The 22,643-nt window shown below is 39.2% G+C and overlaps 1 protein-coding gene across 15 annotated transcripts in view; it reads left to right on the plus strand.

The window, feature by feature from the left end:
• The window catches only part of DOCK3 (dedicator of cytokinesis 3), a 585,953-nt gene that overhangs the window by 382,543 nt on the left and 180,767 nt on the right, over positions 1–22,643 (plus strand). For all 15 annotated transcript variants that reach the window (XM_045492946.1, XM_045492954.1, XM_045492948.1 and 12 more), the window contains 2 exons: positions 4,217–4,258; positions 4,900–5,054. In XM_045492946.1, coding sequence (XP_045348902.1) covers positions 4,217–4,258; positions 4,900–5,054 — 197 coding nt within the window. The remainder of the gene's footprint in view (positions 1–4,216; positions 4,259–4,899; positions 5,055–22,643) is intronic.

Raw genomic sequence — 22,643 nt, forward strand, 5'->3', positions numbered from 1 at the left:
ATGTGACATTTAGAAATACTTGATAAATTTTAGAAAAAAACATAATAAAGAGTTAAAAGTACTTATCTTAGGAAATAGTACAGGATGAACAGAGGACTGATAATTTTATTGCAAGACTTTTTTTTTATGTTTGCCAACTTAATAGGCATGATTGTTTCTTATTGTTTTAATTTTCATTTGATTACTAGGGAGGTTGAACATAGTGTTATAAGTCTACTGATTGAATTGCATTTTTTTTTCTGAATTATCAGTGTGTCTCTGGCCCATCCCCCCCCCCAACTGGTAGTCTTTCAGCAGTTTATTTTTTTAATATGAAATTTATTGTCAAATTGGTTTCCATACAGCACCCAATGCTCATCCCAACAGGTGCCCTCCTCAGTAACCGTCACCCACCCTCCCCTCCCTCCCACCCCCCATCAACCCTCAGTTTACTCTATTGCAAGACTTTTAAGGCTATTTAACTTTTAAAACTATGTGCTTATATTACTTTTAATACATTTAAATGTTAATTTTAAAATGTTGACTTCTCAAAAAGACCAAAGAAAGATTCAAGTCTCTTTTTTTCATTTTATGCTGTCTTTTATCCCATGTATTTGCCTTTAGATAAAAGAACTAGATATTCAGAAGAAAAAAATGATTTTGAAAGTCCATAAATTTATTGAAAACAACTTATTTTTATGTTAAATTGCAAGTGTTTTGATTAAATGTTAAATTTACCAAGAAGTTTCAAAGGAATAACCTTTTAAAACCTTTTTGTATTAACATTTAAATCTATTACTGGAAATTACAAAGGCTCCATGTGAAACTTTCTGAATATAATATTCCTTGTCACTCATTTTACAAGAAACCTTTATGAATGGGATTATACCTTAAGTTTACATTTAGAAATTTTGTTTTTCATTAAAAAGATCAATCCCCTGTGCAAGTATTTAGTGGTAATAATTGGTAAAAATCTCTTTATATGCACAGATTTTCTATTCTATATGACAAGAACCAGAAGAATCCCCTAATTCTCCTCAGTTCTTGCTTCTGCATAATAACAAGTCCAAATGCACTTTCAACGACAGAGAACTGGTGCCGCCCAAACTAAAAAGCATTTCAAAGGGCAACAACAAAGTATTTGTGTTAATTTTAATTAGCTATGCCTCTTTTGGGAATGTGGACACTTGAAGATTATATAAGAGCTTCTAAATTGTGGGGAGATCTAACAGAATACTTACATTGTAACCTCCTGTTAAGTTGTTATCTTTCCACATTAGCATGTGTTGGGAACTGTATTAGTCTGTTATCTTCTAGTGCTAATTAATGTTTTTATTAGATCAATGTTTGTACTTTCATTTCTGGACTTAAATCAATTGATTAAATTTGCTAGCAATGAAGCATCGTTTTATTAGTGATCTGACTAAATAGATCTTGTATTTCCTTGTAAGACCCACAATACTTAACACAGTTCCAAATATATATAGCAGGCAATTAATTGTGTTATTCAATTGAATAGAATGTCTGAAGTTGCAGGGTTTTTTCCCATATTGGTAGACTTTTGTAGACTAAATGAACCAAAGACTTCAAAGGGCTGAAAACGCCTTCTGTATGGGGGAAATTTGGCAGAACAGTAATGTAGTGCATACATTTTTTTAATGAGAAAGGAAAATTTATTCCAAACACAAAGGACACAAAAGCAATTGTAAGAGAATATTTTCTTTAATTATCTGGTAATAAATGAGAAAACTTGGATGAAATAAAAAAGTTTTCCTAGGAAAAGGTAGATTACCAGTATTAACAGAAATACAGATTTAAAAGAAAGAAGTATTAGTATTTGGCTCACCAGACAGACATCTGGCCAGCCAAATATTTTTATATATACTCACAGAGGTCTTTGAATATTTTATGTAATTAATTATAAAATATGATGGTAACATTAACAGCAAGCAATTCTATGAGGTTTATAACCAGGAGACAAATTGCTGAATGGTTAGGTAATAACATTTTCAGCGCTAATACATTAGGCCATATTTTTTTCCAAAATGACTATATATACCCCCACTAGCAATGTCCATGCAATTCTTAATTAATTTATATTTTTGATGTACATTGCCCTGTGTACTTCAAATATAAAATGATTGGGGCGCCTGGGTGGTGCAGTTGGTTAAGCGTCCGACTTCAGCCAGGTCACGATCTCGCGGTCCGTGAGTTCGAGCCCCGCGTCGGGCTCTGGGCTGATGGCTCAGAGCCTGGAGCCTGTTTCTGATTCTGTGTCTCCCTCTCTCTCTGCCCCTCCCCCGTTCATGCTCTGTCTCTCTCTGTCCCAAAAAAAATAAATAAACGTTGAAAAAAAAAATCAAATATAAAATGATTAAGATAGGGTTTTTTTGCTCTCTGGGAGGGCAAAGTCTAGAGTTAGGTAGCAAACACACAGAAATAATACATTACGGCCCTAATACAGGTGGTGATGGTTCTGAAGAGGGATATTATCAGCTGGCCAGCTGAATGCCACCTAAAGGGGAAGTGGTTTTTCCCTACGGTGCCATGAAAGAGGTTCCAGAATGTCAGTTTGATGCCTTACCCACACAACGTTTGTTAGACTGGTTTGAAAATTCTCCTCAAATTTGGTGGTTCTAAAATCTAGAATGACATTTGTTATTGTCAAAAGGGAGTTCACCGAAATTAGCTATAAACTCCTGTATGTAGTTATAATTGAATATTTGTGTTGAGGATTGGTAGTCATTTTTAGGAGTTAATCAGTAACTCCACTTGAGAAGAATCACTTAGTGTAGTCCCTGAATGTAAAATAGAACAATGGAAAGCATTTTAGGCCAATAACCTTCCCAGTGGGATATGGGTCAGTAAACCATAGAAAACTTTTTTTTGAAAGCCTGAGTTTTAAAAATGTTTCATTTATTTTGGGAGAGAGAGAACACAAAATGTGTGCACATGTGAGTCAGGGGAAGGGCAGAGAGAGGAAGAGAGAGAATCCCAATACGGGGCTCAGTCTCACTAAGCATGAGATCATGACCTGAGCTGAAATCAAGAGTTGGTTGCTTAATGGACTGAGCCACTCGGGCATCCAGAAAGCCTAATTTTTTAGAAACCTTTTTGTATACATTTTCTTTTATACATATACATTCTATGTGATGATTTCCCCAGCTGTTGGAGGCCTATTTTATTATATTTAATATGCATCATGGGAACATATAGTGCCATCAATGAACATTAATAATAATAAATTACTAATATAGCTAATAATACACATGAATACTTAATAATTAGCAAATATGGCTAGTAAGATACATTTAAATTAACATCTAATTGTATTCAGTTTTCCAAATGGACACATTTAACCCTAAATTAAAAAAATGAAATCAGTCTACTCAGCAACCATCCTTCCTACCCACGTGGTGTAGAATAGTTCACCAAATGAGTGTTGTCTCCCACTTCTAGGTCCCAAAGAGAGCAAATAGAAACTCTCATTGTTGCATTTAACAAGACCAGGGACTGAACATACCAGGTTACCATACCAGGTTAATCTGCACAAAACCCTGTGAGGTTGAGTTCAGCACAAAATGTTATATGAGCAAAGACAAATGTGAGTCAAGATTTAAAACCAGGTGGTCTCACTTCTGCACTTAGGTCCCTAATTACTGTTCCATGCAGCTTCCTGTTAGGTAATTTGAGCCTCACAGTAACTGAGAGAAAGACAATAAAAGCTTTTATCTCAGTTTTACAGGTGAGGAAAATGTCTCTTGGAGAGAGTAAGCAATTTATCTGATTTCACAACCCTTTTACATTTATCTGGGATTGGAATCTGCTTCTTCTAACATCAGCCAGCAGCAAAGGAACAGCATGTTGGGGGTGAGGGGTGCTTCAGGTTAAAGACTACACATCCTCCAGAGTAGAAAGCCTGAATAAGCTGGATCTTGCAGCTCAGGAGGTGGTAGAGGGTGTGGAGCAAACAGCACCAAAGCAAAAATCTACTAGCAAGAGCCCATCACTTGGGTGGTTGGTACTCTGAGCTGGAGAGTCTTGGGTTTGAATCCAGACTTTGCCACTTTCTTGTTGTATGATCTTCAGCACGTCACTTTCTTACACCAAGATTTTTATCAGAATTAAATGAGAACATATAAGTAAAAGACTACAGAATCCCTAACATATAGAGGCTGCTGAATAACAGTTACTTTCTTTCCCAGTTGAGTGAATTTTTCTTTTTTTCTTTCCATAGCACTTATCTAGCCGGCAGAGCGTACAGCAAAGCACATCCCAGGTAAGCAGTCTAACTAGACCTCCCAGTATTTCCCTCAGCTCTTTCTTTTAAGAGATCACAGCATGGGGATGCACCAGCCAGTGATAGCCACCCCTGATGTCTTGATTGTGTGCTGCCTTTAATCTAAATGGCCCTGGTCTCTAAGCAGATTTGCCTGGCCTCCACTCACTGCTCTGTGCAAATTTACTTAAGCACAATTAAAATAAAGTAGACGGGAGACTAAAATGAATCCATCTGGGAGAAAATAGAAGTGTCATTTAGTATGGTAGCTATTACCATCTAACAATGTAAATCAAGTGCATCAGGGTGACAGTGTCTCCAAAAAATAACTTTGAATTTAGAAGTTTGTGGAGAATTTATGAATTTGTGATCTTGTGGAGACTTTAAGTTCACTCATAAGTTGGAATTACTGTTCCTATATCTCCTCCACTCAGTTTACTTCTCCCAGCTGCATATTTGCCCACTTCAAACCAAGCATATTGACACAGTACTCCCTTACTAGCAGAGAAAACACCTTTTCTCTCTCTTAAATTATCCCCTTTGGTAGTATGAGGAAAGCCAGTCATTTAGTTTTCATTTTATTTATGACCAATGCATGAATAACTAAAATTGGAATCACTGTTTTTTGCCTTCCTCATTAGGTAGATACGATGCGCCCACGTCATGGAGAAACCTGTCGGATGCCAGTGCCACATCACTTCTTCCTCAGTCTGAAGAGTTTCACCTACAATACCATTGGAGAAGATACTGATGTCTTCTTTTCCTTATATGATATGAGAGAAGGCAAGCAGATCAGGTAAAAGTTACTAGAGGTTGTGGTGAGGTTGAGATTGTATAAGGATGGTATTGGTTGGGTCATAAGCATCTCTGGCCTTCAGAGAAGATAGATGACAGAGAAAGAAAAACAAGATTAGGTGACCTCTTCTTACTTAGCAGGGAGTTTTGCCTCAAATTCCAGTTTACCTTGAAGTCACGTGTGGCCTCTTTTTTATCCTGTGCCTATTTCCACATGGAAGTTCAACCCCAGTCTTGGCTGTTACCACCTCAGAGAGAGAAGACGATGCAACTCTTCAGTGCCAGAGAAAACACATAAGAGAAACATAGAACAAAGCAAGTTCAGCAGAGAGGTCCAGCTCCAGAATACAGTATCCTGGGCCCTGCCTTGCTGCATGTGGGAGAGAGCGTTCACAGTGTAGTAGGTTAATGGTGTCCTGTCTAAGAGCAGCCAAGCCCTCAATGCCATTCCAGCCCTGCAAAGGGGAGAGAGCATCTTCCAGACTGAAGGGAAGGTTGGTCTGATTCCATTGTTCCTCTTTTCCTTGGATTGGAAGAGAGGCCACAGAACGGGTCTGATATGCAGCAGACCATATATTTGGGCAGAGCAGTGAAGCCTTTAAGCATGAGCAAGTGCAGCAGTGCTTTCATCGTGAAAGGTGGGAGGAGTCAAGGAGACATTCCAGGCTTCTGTTTCTCTACAGGCCAGCCCGGCTGTGATGGGTGAGATGATCTTTATAGCCAACTTAGAGTTTTAGGGCATCCAGACATTTCTCTGTGGTCATCTTCTAGGTGGGGTGGGGAGAAAGTAAATTTGGGGATGCTTTTATATTGCTTGGAAACTTCCTGTATTCAAAGTGCTTTATGGGTTTTTTATTTTTTTTATTTTTTACTTAAAAACTGAAATCATGGTTTCATTTTTCCAATTGCATGTTATATACAAGAAAATTAAAAATGGAAGTTATAACAGTACAAAAGGAAAGCAGTTAGTTTGCATGCTTCCCAGTACCTCTGTTCTTGATAGACCTTGCCCGCAAATTAAAACACCTTGCTTCACTTTGGCATAGGGATAAAATGATACATTTACTGATGGGGGCATGTGGAATTTCCTTGTCACCAGTAGTTCCCAGCATGTGTGTCTAGGAAAGCTGTGGCTAAAGGTAGTTGTGGCAGGGATGACAGCTACAGCTGCTGTGCACAGGTAAGACTGTAGGTCAGGGCTATGGAGATGCAGATTCTGGCTGCTCCTGTTTTCCTCCTAGGTCAGAGATTTGTAAACTTATTACTTATTTTTGTATATGGAAGAATCCTTTCTTTCTTTTTTTTTAACGTTTTATTTATTTTTGAGACAGAGAGAGACAGAGCATGAACAGGGGAGGGTCAGAGAGAGGGAGACACAGAATCCGAAACAGGCTCCAGGCTCTGAGCTGTCAGCACAGAGCCCAACGCGGGGCTCGAACTCACGGACCGCCAGATCATGACCTGAGCCGAAGTCGGCCACTCAACCGACTGAGCCACCCAGGCGCCCCAAGAATCCTTTCTTTAAGCTAAATTTTATGAGGAAGTTCAATAAATAAAACAGGTAAAATAGAACTACTTCACTGTTGAAGGGAAAGGGGAAATAATAGGAATCTCACTATGCCCCTTAACCCCACCCAGTATTCTGTGTGACCACTGAAAGTCCATGGGCTGCAGTTTAAAAACCAGAGCACCCTACTTAATCATCCTTGAGTGCCAGGGATTGTGTCTTCTCTTTCCATGATCACAGCACCACACACACTGTCTGTGCTCACTACATGCTTTCTCAGGCTTACTGCACAGAGAAGATCTAAGCCCAGCAGAGACACCCCAGCTCTGGTCCACGTGAGGTTATTAATGCATCAGTTGTTTTTTCTTTGGGCTTATTATTTGTAATTGAGCCTCAAGAAACAATAAAATATTTTAAAAGAAGAAAAGTGAAAAAAATGTTCTTTTTTGTAGAGTTGCTGGAAATGTTTTGATCTTTTAAAAACCCCTAGACTAAATTAGAGAACTATACCACCTTCCCATTCACATAATAAAACTGTAAGGTCCTTAGTTGAAAACACTACTTCCTTTCTTTAGTTTTAAGAGTAAACTAGTAAGCAGAATTTAAATCTAGATTTAATTGTTAAACGTTCTTTCTTCTTTCCATTAGGATCTGTGTAGTTGTATAAGCCTTCAAAAATTTTAGTTCAGTCCCAACACAGTGTGAAAGTTCCTCAAAAAATTAAAAATAGAACTACCCTATGACCCAGCAATAGCACTGCTAGGAATTTACCCAAAGGATACAGGAGTGCTGATGCATAGGGGCACTTGGACCCCAATGTTTATAGGAGCACTTAGAACAATAGCCAAATTATGGAAAGAGCCTAAATGTCCATCAAATGATGAATGGATAAAAAAAAATGATGAATGGATAAAGAAATTGTGGTTTATATATACAATGGAATACTACTTGGCAATGAGAAAGAATGAAATCTGGCCTTTTGTCACAACATGGATGGAACTGGAGAGTGCTACGCTAAGTGAAATAAGTCTTACAGAGAAAGACAGATACCATATGTTTTCACTCTTATGTGGATCCTGAGAAACTTAACAGAAGACCATGGGGGAGGGGAAGGGGAAAAAAAAAGTTAGGGAGGGAGCCAAACCATAAAAGACTCTTAGAAACTGAGAATAAACTGAGGGTTAATGGGGGGTGGGAGGGAAGGGGAAAGTGGGTGATGGGCATTGAGGAGGGCACCTGTTGGGATGAGCACTGTGTGTTGTATGGAAATGTATGGAAACCAATTTGACAATAAGTTTCATATTAAAAAAAATTTTTAGTTCACTGAGCTGATGATGCCAGCTATGTATACTTTCATAATAATTAGGTATTAAACTGGTCATATATTACTTCCTTGAATTAGTTATCAGAGATCATGAAAAGTTAGGAATGTGTTAGATCAGGTGCACAGAGTGTTGATACAAAGCAGTCAATCTGATCAATCAAACAGTGCTAGTCTAGTGTTCAGTATCGCCAGGACACTCTCACCTCTGTGCTGAGGACAGGTTTGAGCTTGGGGGAACAGGCTCCAGAGAGGACCAGCTGTTCTTGCACTGTAAGTCTCATTGCTGATCTGACAGACATATCTCGGGAGGCTCCAGTGCATGGCAGACTGCAAACCCACATAGCATATCCTGATAGATGTTGGCTGATGAGTGTTAAACAGTCTGCAGGAGGGAAGAAGCAGCAGCTGGTAGGACATTAGTAGCTCTGACTGTTTTTGTGACATTTTATCATTCTGAATAAAATTGTAAATATTTAGCCTTGAAATCTAAATCTCTGATTAAGATCTCTCCCCTGAGCTTCAGAGCCTCATTTCCTTTTTCCTACCAGACATCTGCCCTTATATGTTCCTCAGACATTTCTACCTCAGCATATCTAAACTGAATTCATTTTCTTTCCTCACACATACACTTCTCCTGTGTTCCTTAAATCAAGTGAAAGGCATTATCATTTGCTCAGAGATCCATGTCAAAACTTTGGGATCCTTTTAGGCTCCTCTCTCTATATCTGCTTCCTTTCTCATTTAACCACTATATTTTATCAACTTCTGTCTCCCAAATATCAGCGAAATCACTCCCCCTGCTCCATCCCCCCTATCACCCCAGATCCTTCACATTTCTCCCCAAATACAGATTCCCTGAATCTACTATCTTCCTACCCTGAGTTACTGTCCACAGCACCACCATACTTATCTTTTAATATATCTATATATTTTTTCAATATATGAAATTTATTGTCAAGTTGGTTTCCATACAACACCCAGTGCTCATCCCAACAGGTGCCCTCCTCAATACCCATCACCCACCCTGCCCTCCCTCCCACCCCCCATCAACCCTCAGTTTGTTCTCAGTTTTTAAGAGTCTCTTATGCTTTGGCTCTCTCCCACTCTAACCTCTTTTTTTTTTTTTTCCTTCCCCTCCCCCATGGGTTTCTGTTAAGTTTCTCAGGATCCACATAAGAGTGAAAACATATGGTATCTGTCTTTCTCTGTATGGCTTATTTCACTTAGCATCACACTCTCCAGTTCCATCAACGTTGCTACAGAGGGCCATATTTCATTCTTTCTCATTGCCATGTAGTACTCCATTGTGTATATAAACCACAATTTCTTTATCCATTCATCAGTTGATGGACATTTAGGCTCTTTCCATAATTTGGCTATTGTTGAGAGTGCTGCTATAAACATTGGGGTCCAAGTGCCCCTATGCATCAGTACTCCTGTATCCCTTGGGTAAATTCCTAGCAGTGCTATCGCTGGGTCATAGGGTAGGTCTATTTTTAATTTTCTGAGGAACCTCCACACTATTTTCCAGAGTGGCTGCACCAATTTGCATTCCCACCAACAGTGCAAGAGGGTTCCCGTTTCTCCACATCCTCTCCAGCATCTATAGTCTCCTGATTTGTTCATTTTGGCCACTCTGACTGGCGTGAGGGGATATCTGAGTGTGGTTTTGATTTGTATATCCCTGATGAGGAGCGACATTGAGCATCTTTTCATGTGCCTGTTGGCCATCCGGATGTCTTCTTTAGAGAAGTGTCTATTCATGTTTTCTGCCCATTTCTTCACTGGGTTATTTGTTTTTCGGGTGTGGAGTTTGGTGAGCTCTTTATAGATTTTGGATACTAGCCCTTTGTCCGATATGTCGTTTGCAAATATCTTTTCCCATTCCGTTGGTTGCCTTTTAGTTTTGTTGATTGTTTCCTTTGCCGTGAAGAAGTTTTTTATCTTCATAAGGTCCCGGTAATTCATTTTTGCTTTTAATTCCCTTGCCTTTGGGGATGTGTCGAGTAAGAGATTGCTACGGCTGAGGTCAGAGAGGTCTTTTCCTGCTTTCTCCTCTAGGGTTTTGATGGTTTCCTGTCTCACATTCAGGTCCTTCATCCATTTTGAGTTTATTTTTGTCAATGGTGTGAGAAAGTGGTCTAGTTTCATTTTTCTGCATGTTGCTGTCCATTTCTCCCAGCACCATTTGTTAAAGAGACTGTCTTTTTTTCCATTGGATGTTCTTTCCTGCTTTGTCAAAGATGAGTTGGCCATACGTTTGTGGGTCTAGTTCTGGGGTTTCTATTCTATTCCATTGGTCTATGTGTCTGTTTTTGTGCCAATACCATGCTGTCTTGAGGAATACAGCTTTGTAGTAGGGGCTAAAGTCTGGGATTGTGATGCCTCCTGCTTTGGTCTTCTTCTTCAAAATTCCTTTGAAGATTCGGGGCTTTGGTGGTTCCATACAAATTTTAGGATTGCTTGTTCTAGCTTCGAGAAGAATGCTGGTGCAATTTTGATTGGGATTGCATTGAATGTGTAGATAGCTTTGGGTAGTATTGACATTTTAACAATATTTATTCTTCCAATCCATGAGCACGGAATGTTTTTCCATTTCTTTATATCTTCTTCAGTTTCCTTCATAAGCTTTCTATAGTTTTCAGCATACAGATCTTTCACATCTTTGGTTAGGTTTATTCCTAGGTATTTTATGCTTCTTGGTACAATTGTGAATGGGATTAGTTTCTTTATTTGTCTTTCTGTTGCTTCATTACTAGTGTGTAAGAATGCAACTGATTCTGTATATTGATTTTATATCCTGAGACTTTGCTGAATTCATGTATCAGTTCTAGCAGACCTGGTGGAGTCTGTTGGGTTTTCCATGTATAATATCATGTCATTTGCAAAAAGCGAAAGCTTGACTTCATCTTTGCAATTTTGATGCCTTTGATTTCCTTTTGTTGTCTAATTGCTGATGCTAGAACTTCCAGCACTATGTTAAACAACAGCGGTGAGAGTGGGCATCCCTGTCGTGTTCCTGATCTCAGGGAAAAAGCTCTCAGCTTTTCCCCATTGAGGATGATGTTAGCTGTGGGCTTTTCATAAATGGCTTTTATGATCTTTAAGTATGTTCCTTCTATCCTGACTTTCTCAAGTGTTTTTATTAAGAAAGGGTGCTGGATTTTGTCAAAGTCCTTTTCTGCATCGATTGACAGGATCATATGGTTCTTCTCTTTTCTTTTATTAATGTGATGTATCATGTTGATTGATTTGCAAATGTTGAACCAGCCCTGCATCCCAGGAATGAATCCCACTTGATCATGGTGAATAATTCTTTTCATATGCTGTTGAACTCAATTTGCTAGTATCTTATTGAGAATTTTTGCATCCATATTCATCAGGGATATTGGCCTGCAGTTCTCTTTTTTTTACTGGGTCTCTGTCTGGTTTAGGAATCAAAGTAATACTGGCTTCATAGAATGAGTCTGGAAGTTTTCCTTCCCTTTCTATTTCTTGGAATAGCTTGAGAAGGATAGGTATTATCTCTGCTTTAAACGTCTGGTAGAACTCCCCTGGGAAGCCATCTGGTCCTGGACTCTTATTTGTTGGGAGATTTTTGATAACCGATTCAATTTCTTCGCTGGTTATGGGTCTGTTCAAGCTTTCTATTTCCTCCTGATTGAGTTTTGGAAGAGTGTGGGTGTTTAGGAATTTGTCCATTTCTTCCAGGTTGTCCAATTTGTTGGCATATAATTTTTCATAGTATTCCCTGATAATTGTTTGTATCTCTGAGGGATTGGTTGTAATAATTCCATTTTCATTCATGATTTTATCTATTTGGGTCATCTCCCTTTTCTTTTTGAGAAGCCTGGCTAGAGGTTTGGCAATTTTGTTTATTTTTCTCAAAAACCAACTCTTGGTTTCGTTGATCTGCTCTACAGTTTTTTTAGATTCTATATTGTTTATTTCTGCTCTGATCTTTATTATTTCTCTTCTTCTGCTGGGTTTAGGCTGCCTTTGCTGTTCTGCTTCTAGTTCCTTTAGGTGTGCTGTTAAGATTTTGTATTTGGGATTTTTCTTGTTTCTTGAGATAGGCCTGGATTGCAATGTATTTTCCTCTCAGGACTGCCTTCGCCGCATCCCAAAGCATTTGGATTGTTGTATTTTCATTTACATTTGTTTCCATATATTTTTTAATTTCTTCTCTAATTGCCTGGTTGACCCACTCATTCGTTAGTAGGGTGTTCTTTAACCTCCATGCTTTTGGAGGTTTTCCAGACTTTTTTCTGTGGTTGATTTCAAGCTTCATAGCATTGTGGTCTGAAAGTATACATGGTATAATTTCAATTCTGGTAAACTTATGAAGGGCTGTTTTGTGACCCAGTATATGATCTATCTTGGAGAATGTTGCATATGCACTGGAGAAGAAAGTATATTCTGTTGCTTTGGGATGCAGAGTTCTAAATATATCTGTCAAGTCCATCTGATCCAATGTCTCATTCAGTGCCCTTGTTTCTTTATTGACCGTGTGTCTAGATGATCTATCCATTTCTGTAAGTGGGGTGTTAAAGTCCCCTGCAATTACCACATTCTTATCAATAAGGTTGCTTATGTTTGTGAGTAATTGTTTTATATATTTGGGGGCTCCGGTATTCGGCGCATAGACATTTATAAATGTTAGCTCTTCCTGATGGATAGACCCTGTAATTATTATATAATGCCCTTCTTCATCTCTTGTTACAGCCTTTAATTTAAAGTCTAGTTTGTCTGATATAAGTATGGCTGCTCCAGCTTTCTTTTGGCTTCCAGTAGCATGATAAATAGTTCTCCATCCCCTCACTCTCAATCTAAAGGTGTCCTCAGGTCTAAAATGAGTCTCTTGTAGACAGCAAATAGATGGGTCTTGTTTTTTTATCCATTCTGATACCGTATGTCTTTTGGTTGGCGCATTTAATCCATTTACATTCAGTGTTATTATAGAAAGATACGGGTTTAGAGTCATTGTGATGTCTGTATGTTTTATGCTTGTAGTGTTGTCTCTGGTACTTTGTCTCACAGGGTCCCCCTTAGGATCTCTTGTAGGGCTGGTTTAGTGGTGACGAATTCCTTCAGTTTTTGTTTGTTTGGGAAGACCTTTATCTCTCCTTCTATTCTAAATGACAGACTTGCTGGATAAAGGATTCTCGGCTGCATATTTTTTCTGTTCAACACATTGTAGATCTCATGCCAATCCTTTCTGGCCTGCCAGTTTCAAAAGAGAGATCAGTCACGAGTCTTATAGGTCTCCCTTTATATGTGAGGGCACGTTTATCCCTTGCTACTTTCAGAATTTTCTCTTTATCCTTGTATTTTGCCAGTTTCACTATGATATGTCATGCAGAAGATCGATTCATGTTACGTCTGAAGGGAGTTCTCTGTGCCTCTTGGATATCAATGCCTTTTTCCTTCCCCAGTTCAGGGAAGTTCTCAGCTATTATTTCTTCAAGTACACCTTCATCACTTTTCCCTCTCTCTTCCTCCTCTGGAATACCAATTATGCGTATATTATTTCTTTTTAGTGTATCACGTAGTTCTCTCTTTTTCCCCTCATACTCCTGGATTTTTTTATCTCTCTTTCTCTCAGCTTCCTCTTTTTCCATAACTTTATCTTCTAGTTCACCTATTCTCTCCTCTGCCTCTTCAATCCGAGCCGTGCTCGTTTCCATTTTATTTTGCATCTCGTTTAAAGCGTTTTTCAGCTCCTCGTGACTGTTCCTTAGTCCCTTGATCTCTGTAGCAAGAGATTCTCTGCTGTCCTCTATACTGTTTTCAAGCCCAGTGATTAATTTTATGACTATATTTCTAAATTCACTTTCTGTTATATTATTTAAATCCTTTTTGATCAGTTCATTGGCTGTTGTTATTTCCTGGAGATTCTTTTGAGGGGAATTCTTCCGTTTGGTCATTTTGGATAGTCCCTGGAGTGGTGCGGACCTGCAGGGCACTTCCTCTGTGCTGTAGTGTATAACAGGAGTTGGTGGGCGGGTCCGCGGTCATACCTGATGTCTGCCCCCAGCCCACTGCTGGGGCCACAGCCAGACTGGTGTGTGCCTTCTCTTCCCCTCTCCTAGGGGCGGGATTCACTGTGGGGTGGCGTGGCCCGTCTGGGCTACTTGCACACTGCCAGGCTTGTGGTGCTGGGGATCTGGCATATTAGCTGGGGTGGGTAGGCAAGGTGCACGGGGGCAGGAGGGGCAGGCTTAGCTCGCTTCTCCTTAGGTGATCCATTTCAGGAGGGGCCTGTGGCAGCGGGAGGGAGTCAGACCCGCTGCTGGAGGGGTGGCTCCACAGAAGCACAGCGTTGGGTGTTTGTGGGGAGCAAGCAATTTCCCTGGCAGGAACTGGTTCTCTTTGGGATTTTGGTTGGGGGATGGGCGAGGGAGATGGCGCTGGCTAGCGCCTTTGTTCCCTGCCAAATTGAGCTCTGTCCTCCCGGGGCTCAGCAGCTCTCCCTCCCTTTGTCCTCCAGTCTTCCCGCTTTCCAAGCAGAGCTGTTAACTTATGACCTCCCAGATGCTAAGTCCCGCTTGCTGTCGGAACACACTCTGTCCGGCCGCTCTGCTTTTGCCAGCCAGACTCAGGGGCTCTGCTTGGCCAGCAGGCTGCCCCTCCGCTCCGGCTCCCTCCCGCCAGTCCGTGCAACGCGCACCACCTCTCTGCCCTTCCTACCCTCTTCCGTGGGCCTTTCGTCTGCGCTTGGCTCCGGAGACTCCGTTCTGCTAGTTTTCTGGTGGTTTTCTGGGTTATTTAGGCAGGTGTAGGTGGAATCTAAGTGATCAGAAGGACGTGCCATGAGCCCAGCGTCCTCCTACACCACCATCCTCTCCATAAGCTTAATATATATTTTTAATGTTTATTTTTTGAGGGAGAGAGACAGAGCATGAGCATGAGCGGCGGAAGGGCAGAGAGAGAGGGAAACACAGAATCAGAAGCAGGCTCCAGGCTCTGAGCTGTCAGCACAAAGCCCGACGTGGGGCTCAAACTCACAGACCATGAGACCATGACCTGAGCCAAAGTCCGACGCTTATCCAACTGAGCCACCCAGGCACCCCCATATTTATCTTTTAAAAAATGCAAACTATTCACCTCAGCTCCCACTTAACCTAAAGCTCTTGTTATTTAGTGTGGCATAAAAGGCCCAGCATGATATAATTCTATTTCTTTAGTTTTATTTCCCGCATCCTGATGACTTCAATATCTTTCCCTAAAGATGCCTTGCTCTTTCATGCCTCCCTACCCTTGTTGGCTTGTTAAACTCCTATCTTTTATTTTATTTTATTTTATTTATTTTTTTTTAAATTATTTTTTTTTCAACGTTTATTTATTTTTGGGACAGAGAGAGACAGAGTATGAACGGGGGAGGGGCAGAGAGAGAGGGAGACACAGAATCAGAAACAGGCTCCAGGCTCTGAGCCATCAGCCCAGAGCCTGACGCGGGGCTCGAACTCACGGACCGCGAGATCGTGACCTGGCTGAAGTCGGACGCTTAACCGACTGCGCCACCCAGGTGCCCCAAACTCCTATCTTTTAAAACTCAACTATGTGAAACTCTCCTCAGTATTTATGGGTAGAATAAGGCCCTGGGACTTCATTGTGCCCATGATGACACCCTATACCTAGCTTTATCCCATTACTAGATATTACATTGTAATGTACACATGCATGTAGATTTTCCCCATTGGAATGGGAGCTTTCTTATGTGTCTTTGTACCATTTCTCCCCAGTGAGTGCTAAGCACAGAATTTTGGATATTGGATCATTAGGTAACTATTTATGGAGTGAATGAATGGATAAGTGCATCTGTCAAATAAGTACCAATCAATCTGCTGTGAATCAAGAAATTTTTATTTAATTGAACAGTTTATCAAGCATTTACTAAGAATTTCTTTTTTGGGGCCCCTGTAATGACTTCTTGTGATTTATGGGTTAAAAAGGAATGTCATTTACCCTGAAGAGGTCTGTACAGGACATTATAGGATTTCTAAAAGGTGGGAAACATGTTTTCCTGATTTTAAGTCCCAAAGCTGAGTGGTAAAGTAGGATTAAAGCATATGTCTACATGCAGCAAGACTTTTAAGCACACTAAGCAGTCAGGAAAAAACAAACAAAAAATAACCTTTCAGAAAGAAGCTTTTACAGAGTCTTTTAAGTTAAAAAAATGGAAGTCCTAAATCACCGGTTGTTTTATATATTTTTCTAATCAGTCACATTTCAGACCTTGCTTTGTATTTAGGATTAAACTGTATAGTTTGGGAAAGAAATGCAATCAGCTTTACAATGTAATACACTGAGAGAAATGGCTTTTCCTGTCATGGTGACCACATCAGCCGTCACCAAGGTTTTGAACTCTATTCAAAGAACTATTTTTAAAGAGATAAAAGAGGGGGCGCCTGGGTGACTCAGTCAGCTAAGTATCCTAGCTCTTGATTTCAGCTCAGGTCATGATCTCACAGTTTGTGGGATCGAGCCCCACATCAGAGGCCACACTGACAGCATGGAGCCTGCTTAGGATTCTCTCTCTCCTTCTCTCTCTCTGCCCCTCCCCTGACCCGCACACATGTGCATGCGCTCTCTCTCTCTCTCTCTTTCTCTCTCTCTCTCTCAAAATAAATAAATTAACATAAAATAAAACAAAGGGATGCCTGGGTGGCTCAGTCCGTTGAGCATCAGACTTTGGCTCAGGTCATGATGTCACCGTGCATGAGTTTGGGCTTCCTGTGGGGCTTGCTCCTGTCAGTGCAGAGCCTGCTTTGGATCCTCTGTCCACCTCTCTCGCTCCCTTCCCTGCCTGTGCTCTCCCTCTCTCTGAAAAATATATTGACATTTAAAATAAGAAGAAGAAAAAGGAAAAAGAAGTCAGAGAAGAGGAGGATCATTAAAAGACTGAGAAGCCAGGGGCGCCTGGGTGGCGCAGTCGGTTAAGCGTCCGACTTCAGCCAGGTCATGATCTCGCGGTCCGTGAGTTTGAGCCCCGCGTCGGGCTCTGGGCTGATGGCTCAGAGCCTGGAGCCTGTTTCCGATTCTGTGTCTCCCTCTCTCTCTGCCCCTCCCCCGTTCATACTCTGTCTCTCTCTGTCCCAAAAATAAATAAACGTTGAAAAAAAAATTAAAAAAAAAAAAAAAAGACTGAGAAGCCAGAAAGGGCTCTTGGAGAAAATGAAAGTTGTTGAATTAAAGATTAGCCAGGATCTGGATAGGGTACTAATTCATTGTTCAACAGGTATTTATTTAACATCTATTATCCTTTGGGATAGATGAGCAAGAGATAAGCAAGAGAAATATCTGCTTGTCTTTCTGGAGCTTATGCTGTAGTAGAGAGACTAGCTGTCTCTACTACAGAGATCACCAAACACATGATTCAATGAATAAGTATGTAGTTTGAAAAGTGCGATAGGTGCTATGAAGGAAAGTCATGCAGAATGCCCCGAAACCTCATGTAGACTGGAGTGAGGGGAGGCTCTTATGGCATCCATGCTGAGACTTAAAGTGATGTAAGTCATGTAAATCCTTATGTTTACTCATGTAAACATAAGGAGTGGATAATGTGATCTAGGCAGAAGAAGGCATAGATGCAAGGAAAAAACTTGGTATATACAGAGAATTGAATAGTGGTTGGTATCCCTGGAATGTTTCGAGTAAGAGAAGGAAAGGATATCACAAGAGGGTATTGAAGAGATAGTGAGGTACCAGATTATGCAGGGCCTTATAGCCACAAAAGAATTTTGAATTTTATTGTAAGTTTAGGAGAGAAGATATTCAAGCACAGGAAGTACCAAAGGCAAAAGCATGAGTCAGACACAGTAAAGATATCAATGTATGTATGTAGGAAATTAGAAGAGGTTATTAGAGCTAGGAAAAGGTTTGTATTGACAGTAAACTCCAGGTCTTGAACCTGTTTCTTACCCATCTTTGCTCATAGCCCCTTTAACAATGAAAGAATTCAGTAAATGTCCAATCAAAAGATGTGTTAGAGAAAAGATTAAATATATCTAGGATAGCCCTGAAAACCCAACACACTAATTTAGATTTGATGGATTAGATAACCTGTATGAATCCTTGAACAGGGGAATAACATGAATGACATGTTGAAGGTGGTGATTTGAGATTATCACAATGGTAATATATAGGTTAAACTAGAAAAACAGATAAGTTAGAAGCTGTTGCATACATGAAACAGTAAAGCCCCAGGATAAGGAGGCTAGTAGTAAGATTAAAGAAGATACAGCATCATGCCCTGTAAGGTGTGGACCCAGCTGATCACCTCTATACCCTGATTTCCTATCATTCCCCACTTGATCACTCTACAATGGCCTCCTGAAAATATAACACATTTCTACTTTAGGCACTTTATTTACATCTGTTTCCTGGATGTCTTCATGGTGCTTGCATCCTCCCCTTCTTCAGGTTTTGTTTTTTGGGTTTGTTATTGTTTTTTTGCAGTCACAAAATTTTTTTTCATTTTATTTTAATATACTTTATTGTCAAATTGGCTTCCATACAACGAATGATACCTTCTTCAGGTTTTTACTCAAGTGTCACCCTTTCAGGCTTTTCCTGGCCACACAATCGAATTGAAACCATCATTGCCACGATCTCCCACATATACATGCACATTCTCAGTGTCTCTTCCTTCTTTTGTATTTTTCCCTAGCACTTAACACCATCTAGCATACTAAATAGTTTATATATTTACCTTTTTATTGCCTGTGTTCCATCACTGGACTGTAAGCACTATGAGAACAGAGATTTTTTTTTAATTCTCTGAACCTATCTGAGAGAGTTTTGGCACATGGTAGGTACTCAGTAATTACTTATTGAATGGATGAGTAGTCTACTAATTATAACAATAAACTTAGTTACTCCTTTTATCTCTTTTTCTCTCTATTTATAAAACCTATAACTCAATGATGTGGGTTTTTTTTTTTACCTTGGAGAGAAGAAGAGTGATGCTATAATTACTGAAGCCAGCTGAGTGAAAGAAGTGATGAGTTCAATTTGGGCTATGTTGAGTTTGAAGTGATAGCTAAACAACCCAGGCCATGTGGTGAGGGCATCTGGGATGCAGGTGAGATGTCACAGATGAAGATGAGAATTTTCATGGGAATAGTTTCTGCATGCAGAAACAAGGCTATCTGAAAAAGTAAAAACATATGTAAAGAGCAAAGGACAAAACACAGGGAATATTTCAGTCATTAAGAAAACATTTTATATATACCTAACACGCACAATGTACTACCGTCAAGTAATTTAGGAATTCATTTAAGATTGGGGAATAAGTGCCAATAAAAGAGAAGAAATGATTGAACATAGCTGGAAGCATTATACTACTTGATTTCAAAATATATTACAAAGCTACAGTAATCAAGACAGTATGATCCTGGCATAAAAACAGACATAATGACCAATGGAATAGCAGAAATAAACTTACACATATATTATCAACTGATCTTTGTAAGGGTACCAAGAATACACAATGGGGAAAAGGATAGTCTCTTCAATAAATGGTGTTAAGAAAAATGTATATTCACATGTGAAAGAATGAAATTTTTCATACCATTCATAAAAATTAACTCAAAATGGATTAAAGACTTAATACATAAGACATTAAATCTTAAAACTTATATAAGAAGAAGTTCTGTAAGACAACAGAGAAACAGCTTATTGACATTAGCTATGGCAATGATATTTTGGATATGGCACCAAAAACATAAGCTTTGTTGCAAAAATAGACAAGTGGGATTTTATCAGACTAAAAAATTTCATTCTGCACAGCAGAGGAAACAGACAACGAAATGGAAAAGCAACCTATGATATTGGAGAAAATATTTGCAAACCATATATATGATAAAGTGTTAATAATCAAAATATATAAGGAATTCCTACAACTCAGTAGTGAAAAAAACCCAGGTAACCCATTTAAAAAATAGGCAAAGGAACTGAATAGACATTTCTCCAAAGGAGACAAATACATAGATAACAGATGTATGAAAAGATGTTCAACATGACTAATCATCAGGGAAATGTGAATCAAAATCACAATGAAATATCACCTCACACCTATTAGGATACCTGTCATCAAAAAACAAAAGACAAAAGTGTTTGGAAGGATGTGGAGAAAAGGGAACCCTTGTACACACGTTAGTGACATAAATTGGTACAGCCAGTATGGAAAACAGTATGGAGGTTCCTCAAAAAATAGAAATTAGAGAAAGATAAGTATATGATTTCACTCATATGTGGAATTTAAGAAACATAACAGATGAACATAGGGGAAGGGAAGGAAAAATAAGACAAAAACAGAGAGGGAGGCCAACCATAAGAGACTCTTAATTACAGAGAACAGAGGGGAGGTGGGTGGGGGATGGGCTAAATGGATGATGGGTACTAAGGAGGGCAGTTGTTGGGATGAGCACTGGGTGTTCTATGTAAGTGATAAATCACTGGGTTCTACTCCTGAAACTAATACTACATTGTGTGTTAACTAACTTGAATTTAAATAAATAAATTTAAAATAAAAATAAATAAAAATTTAAAAATAGAAAATAGAACTACTCTATGATCCATCAATCCCACCTTTAGGTGTACATCCAAAGGAATTTAAATTAGGATCTCAAAGAGATAGCTACACTCCCATGTTCATTGCAACATTATTTACTCTAGCAAAGACATTGAAATAACCTAAATGCTCATCAGTGGATGAATGGGTAAAGAAAATGTGGCATATACATGCAGTGAAATATTGTTCAACCTTAACAAAAGAGAGACACCCTCCCATTTGCAACAACAGATAAACTTGGAAGACATTATATTTTGAAATAAGCCAGACATAGAAGGACAAATATTACATGATATCACTTATATGAGGAATCTAAAATAGTCAAACTCATAGGATCAGGGAGTAAAATGGTGGTTGTCAGAGCCTGGGGGGGGAGAGGAAAATGGGGAGGTATTAGAGACAAAGTTCCAGTTACACAAGATAAGTAAGTCCTAGAGCTCTACTGCACAGCATAGTACTTATGGTTAATAATACTGTGTTGTATACTTTAAAAATTTGCTCAAAGGGCAGAATGTTATATTCTTATCTCACACTACAAATAAATATTAATAATTAATAGAGTGGGAAGAAACTTCTGGAGGTGTTGGATATGTTTATAGCACAGATTGTGGTGATAGTTTCACAGGTAAATACTTAACTACAAACTCATTCAGTTGTATACATTAAACATACACAGATTTTCATATGCTAATCATACCTCAATAAAGTGATTAAAGAAAAAAGAAATGTGGGGAGATGTGAATTTTCCTAGCAAGTGTTGCACCTAATAAGAATTTAAGACTTCCTGAAGTGTATATATAACACATAACTGGCATGACAGACATTATGCAGCTTTGTTTCACTTATGCTCTGAAACAGAAGTTTCTGACATAACCAATGATCTCATTACAGGAAAATAAAATTTTCTTCTGAAGGAAAAAAAACAGAGAAGGAATTACCTTACTCCCTTCTTTTTAAGATGGCATTTTCACTTCCTACATTCTGCATAGTTTAGCCATTTATGTTCATCACTCACTGTCTGTTTCCTTATTTTGTCTTTTTAAATAAAAGCTCCTTCTGGGCAGGGATGTATTTATTTTGTTTACTGAGTTACCCAAGTGCCTGAAACAGTGCTTGCCACCTAATAAGTGTTCGGTAAGTATTTGTGAATAAATGATTGTAACTATCCAGAATGTAGCAAAGAGATATAAGGTGATGAAAAATATGAAAGAAGTATGGGACATGGAGAACAGAATGAGAAAGAATAATAAACACCTAACTAGAATCACAGGAAAACAGAAAAGAGCAAAAGTTTTCATCATTGATGAAAACACAAAAGATTGCTTATTTGCTTTGCTCTCACAAGATTCTTCCTTGGGAGCAGGATGCTCTGACAGTTGTCAGAGGGTGGAGAATCCAAGATTGTTAAAAAGAATTTGTCCTCTTCTACACCACCTCACTCTATAGTAAATGGTGAATAATAGAACATCCAAGTTGGTGAACAGATGAACATAAGGGAAGAGAAACAAAAATAATATAAAAACAGGGAGGGAGACAAAACATAAGAGACTCATAAATGTGGAGAACAAACAGAGGGTTACTGTAGGGGGTGTGGGAGGGGGGATGGTCTAAACGGGTAAGGGGCACTAGGGAATCTACTCCTGAAATCATTGTTGCACTATATGCTAATTTGATTGTAAATTAAAAAATAATAAAATTAAATTTAAAAAAATAAAAGAACATCCAAGTTGGGCCAAAGTGGTTTGCTCTTAACAGATAAGTATAAATGGGGAAAAGACATGAAGCTCAGCGATGATTTATAGTGTCTTGATTGAAGGTTTCACCACCAAAGACTTTGGACTATTTGACTTTTAAAGCACTGTTGCAGGACACCTGGGTGGCTCAGTCAGTTAAGTGTCCGACTCCTGATCTTGGCTCAGGTCATGATCTCACAGTTGGTGGGATCGAGACTCCCTCCATCGGGCTCTGTGCTGACACCACTGAGTCTGCTTGGGATTCTCTCTCTGTCTGTCGCCCCCACCCGTTCTCAAAACAAATAACTTAAAAAAAAAAACACTGTTGCACAGATAACAATTAAAATTAAAATTTAAGAAAGTTGTTCACAAAGAAACCCTTAGATTCCCTAATCCAATATAGATTCAGATGTGACTTTGTTTTGGAATATAGTTTATTGTCAAGTTAG

Source organism: Leopardus geoffroyi, chromosome A2 (genome assembly GCF_018350155.1).
Source record: "Leopardus geoffroyi isolate Oge1 chromosome A2, O.geoffroyi_Oge1_pat1.0, whole genome shotgun sequence".
NCBI lineage: Eukaryota > Metazoa > Chordata > Mammalia > Carnivora > Felidae > Leopardus > Leopardus geoffroyi.